The following is a 4192-nucleotide window of genomic DNA, read 5'->3' as shown; positions in this document are numbered from 1 at the left end:
CCCTCGGACATCAGTGGGGTGGGGGGAGGCACCTGGAGCGTGGGTCGCTGGTGGGGAGGGTCCCTTCTGGCTGCCTTGGCAAGTGTGGGGGTGGCTCTCTTCTGCCCCGGGAGATCCATCGGCACACTGGTGTGGCCGAAACAGAGGCTTCCCTTGGGCGCCCCCCGCCATGGCTCTGCCTGCCGTGGGTGTGTGTGTGTCCCGGGAGGGGGCGGGTCTGCTGGGCGCTGGAGGCCAGCCGGGCTGCTTCGGTGGCCCGTGGAGGGAGAGGGCCGCTTCCTTCCTAGGAAAGCCCCCCCCACCAGTGCAGGGCAGACGGGGAACGGCAGACCAGCTTCTGAGGAAGATCAGTCCCCGCCCCCGCCCCCCGCTGTGGATGTTGCTCCCGTGACCCACAGTGTTGGATGCCCACCCAGTTCACGCAGGGGGAGCTGCGGAAGTTCAGGGGGTTCCCTGTATGCAGCGGAAGCCTCGGGAACAAAGCCCCCCCCCCCGCCCATCAGTGTCTCCGGCCACGCCCGCGGCCTCAGGGGTCCTCCCGTGACTGGCCCCACATCGCCCTCCCCCGGCTGCCGCCCACTGCCTGAGCGCCTGTCCTTGCTTTGCAGATCTCCAAGACGGACCCCTCCCCGAAAAGGGAGATGCCCACCATGATCCTCTTCAACGTGGTGTTTGCCTTGAGGGTGAGCCCCCCCCCGTGGGCTTCGGTTCCGGTTCCCAGCTTGCTGTGAGGCAGGCTGGAGGGCGGGGGGGAGGACCCGGGGGAGGCAGGGGGGCAGAGGCCCCCAGGGCTCCTTGGGGGAGGAGGTGCCGCCAGCCAGGCCTGGCGAGGGGGAGGGGGAGGGCGGCAGGGGGAAGGGCTCTGCTGTGGCCGCCCTCCACCTGCCTTCCCGTGCTTGGGGCTGCCGGGCAGTCGGCAGGCAGAGCGGGCGAGGGCGGGGGTGGCGGGGCTGTAATCAGGCAGGGAGCAGGGGCCGTGAGTCAGCAGAAGTGCCGTGGGCCCGGACTGCCGAGTCACGGTGCGCAGGGCCCGACTTATCAGGGGCCTGGCCTGGCCAGGCCTCCGAGCCCCTTAACTCCTCCGCAGCAGCTGCTCCCTGCACCCTCCCCGCGCCCGCCTCGCCAGCTCCACCTTGTCGGCTGCGCAGGGCTGATAAACAGCTGGGAGGGGGTGCCTCTGTTCTGGGGAGGGCAGAGCCAGCGGCCTTTGTGTGCGTGGGGGGGGGGCGAGGGGTGACTTGCCCTTGTTAGGAATGGCAACTTCCCTGCCGGTGCTGCTGGGTCCCTGGGGGGGGGGGGCGCCCTGGCCTGTTCTGCTCCCCAGATCTGGGAACGCACCTCCTCCCCTCTCTCTGTGGCAGGCTCTTTGAGGGGGGAGGGAGCTGGAAGGAAGGGGAGGGGGAGCCCATTTCGGCCAAAGGCCCCCGCACCCTTGGGAGAAATGAGAGCTGAGGACACAGGCCCAGTGGGAAGGGAGCGTGGGGGACTGCTAGGCCACCCGGGTGCAGTGTTCCCTCTCAGCTGAGTCAGCGTGAGCTCGCTCGCAGATTTTTAGCCTCCAGCTCACACATCTTTGTCTTTGCTCGGGAAGGAGGGCTCCAGAGCAATGCTCCCTCTAAGCTGTGGAGTCTTCATGTGAGCAAAAATTCTACTTTGAGAGCTACACTGGCATTCAAGTTGTGAGCGGGCGATTTGTCTCCTGCATCAGTTGCTACCCAGATGCCGGGGGGGGGGGCAGGAGAGGTTCCCTCTAAGAAGAGGCCGTTGGTGCAGTGAGCGAGCATCACCAGAATGTCACTTTCTGAGGGCTCATTGTGCTCATCTGTGGCCGTCCGGACAGCAGACCTGAGTGGGAAGAGCTTTGGCATGTGGCCGTCGGACACGCGTGCCCAGGGGCCCTTCTGCTGCGCTGGCTCTTTGAAGCAGAGCGTTCCCATGGAGAGCCTGCCTCGCTCTGGGGCCAGGAGGCAGCAGCCGGGGGGGGGGGGATGTGAAGAGCCACCCCTCTGCCTGGTGCCGGCTCCTCCCTGGAGCAGGGTGGCTCGGCGGGGCAGTGCTTCCTTCTCCTGAGTTCCCCCCCCCGTGGTCCCCCCCCAGGCCACCGCCGCCCCCTCGGTGATCAGCTGCCTGCACAACCTCTCCCGCCGCATCGCCATCGTCCTGCAGCACGAGGAGCGCCGCTGCCAGTACCTCACCCGCGAGGCCAAGCTCATCCTGGCCATCCAAGACGAGGTCTCCGCCATGTCCGAGAGTGAGTGAGGGAGGGAGGGGGGGAGGGAGGCGCCTCCGGCCGGGCTCTGGGGCGGACCGCTGGGAGGAAGCCCCGGGCTTCCAAGGGCCCAGTCAGCTGGCTCCTGCCCTGCCTGCCGGCTTTGCCTGCTGCTGACCACAGAAAGGGCCCCCAGCCTGGCCACTCTGTCGTAGCAGAACTTGACTCTTCCTTCGTCTAAGTCTGACCCTGCTGCCTGGGGGAGGGGGGAGCCCTGGGGGGGGGCTGCTGTCGCAAAGAAGACAGATGTAGAAAGGAAGCTTTTTAAAACAACCAGCAACAGCCCAAACACACGCACAGTGCTCAGAACCCCCTTCAGTGCTCTTCCTGTCGCCCTCCACAGCCACAGACGGCCCACAGTCCCCGTTCCTCCACATTCTCCCCAAGTGCAAGCTGGCCCGAGACCTGAAGGAGGCGCACGACAGGTAAGGGAGGCCCCCGGGTGCCTGCTCAGTCCTGAAGGCCCCGGCAGCCGGTGCTGGCGCTCGTTTTGCGCAGGGGGCAGAGACTCCTTGGCTGGGGCTGGGGTGCGAGCCCGCTGCCTCCTGGAGGCGTGCACACAGAGAGAGGGGTGAGCTGAGCGCAAGGGTCCCCGGGAGGGGTCCTCTCAGTGGCCCCCACCTGCCAGTGGTGGTGGTGGTGGGGGACGCCTTTGCCCCACGGGAGGGGTGTGGTGATCCCTCCTGTGAAATGCACCCCCTGAGGGACGATCCGGGGCGCTCTGCTTTCCCGCGGAGGCGGCTCCTTGGCATCAGCCCACTCAGGAGGGGTGTGAAGAGGAAAGGGGAACGTGAAACGGTCGAGGCTGGGAAAGGAGACGCTTTCCCTTTGGGCTCAGGCTTCCCCGGGGTCACGGCCCTGCACGTTGCAAAGTGGGTATCGAGGAGCTTACGTGGTTCTGCAGGGGTAGGGCTGAGGCCAGATCCCTTCCTGCGCTGGGAGCCATTCTGCTGCTCCAAGCCAAGCCAAGCCAAGCCTCCCCCCCCGCCCCGCCTTGCAGTTCCCAGCTGGAAGAAATCTTGTAGAGGTTTGGGAGTTGGGGCTTCCCGGGGATGCAGGAGGCTCTGTCTGAAGGCAGGCCTCGGTGGCAGGCATTTCTCCAGTGGGGGGGGGGGACTCTATTGTTTGCCCTCAAGTACAGGGACTGAGTCCAGCCCTACCGGGGAAACTGGGGCAGTTGTGAGGGAAGAGGGTGGGACCCAGTGTGGCTCAGTACAGCCAAAAGCCGCATCTTCCAGAAGAGGTCCAGAGCAGGGTGGGTGGTCACCGGCAGCGTGGCACACTGGTACCGAGCGCCCTGGCATGGGGGAGGAGCCCTGGCCCAAGTCAGGGGCTGGAGCGCCCAGAGGACGGACCCCCCCCCCCCCCCCCAGCTTCTCCTTGCTGCAGGGGAACCTGCCGGAGAGCGCAGATCCCCTGCGGAAGGGGCCCGTGGCAGACCCAGGCAGAGGGCCACGCTGTGGCCTTGGGGCTCCTTCCCCAGGAAACCTCACTGTGCGCCACCCTCACTGTCAGTTCCACTGCAGGCAGAGTCTCTTGCGGGGTTTGAACGTGGCTTTTGGGGAACGCGGCTTTTCTTCCCTTGTATTCGTATTTCCATGTTTGTTAGCCACCCTGAGGGCCGTGTGTCTGTGTGCACGCGCGTGTGCATAAGAACAGGTTGGCGACAGGGTCTGGGTCCGTCTCTGGCCGCTTCCTGGATGGAGCGATGGAGCCTGCAGTGGCTGCGATCCCCAGGAAGGAGGCCTTGGGGTCGCGGCAGATAATATCGACCCTCAGTGTGTGCAGCGGTGGCAGTGAAAATCCAGGCCCCACGGGAGAGGGAGGCCCTGGCAGTGGGCCTGGGCAGAATGCCCTGGTGGGGTTGTGGCTGGGCACTGGTGCTCACCCCCGCTTAGGTGGCTGGGGAGGGGGCGGGAGGGG

The 4192-nt window shown here is 66.4% G+C and overlaps 1 protein-coding gene across 1 annotated transcript in view; it reads left to right on the top strand.

Annotated features, from left to right (window-relative positions):
- The first annotated feature begins 608 nt into the window (after positions 1–608).
- Positions 609–4192, top strand: part of NPRL3 (NPR3-like, GATOR1 complex subunit) — a 12323-nt gene continuing 8739 nt past the window's right edge. The window contains exons 1-3 of the mRNA XM_015409951.1: positions 609–683; positions 2098–2251; positions 2613–2694. Coding sequence (XP_015265437.1) covers positions 642–683; positions 2098–2251; positions 2613–2694 — 278 coding nt within the window. The 5' untranslated portion in view covers positions 609–641. The remainder of the gene's footprint in view (positions 684–2097; positions 2252–2612; positions 2695–4192) is intronic.

Source organism: Gekko japonicus, unplaced genomic scaffold, assembly GCF_001447785.1.
Source record: "Gekko japonicus isolate JY-2015 unplaced genomic scaffold, Gekko_japonicus_V1.1 scaffold78, whole genome shotgun sequence".
NCBI classification, from domain to species: Eukaryota; Metazoa; Chordata; class Lepidosauria; order Squamata; family Gekkonidae; genus Gekko; species Gekko japonicus.
The sequence above is the reverse complement of the archived record's forward strand: the minus strand, read 5'-3'. Positions and strand labels throughout refer to the sequence as shown.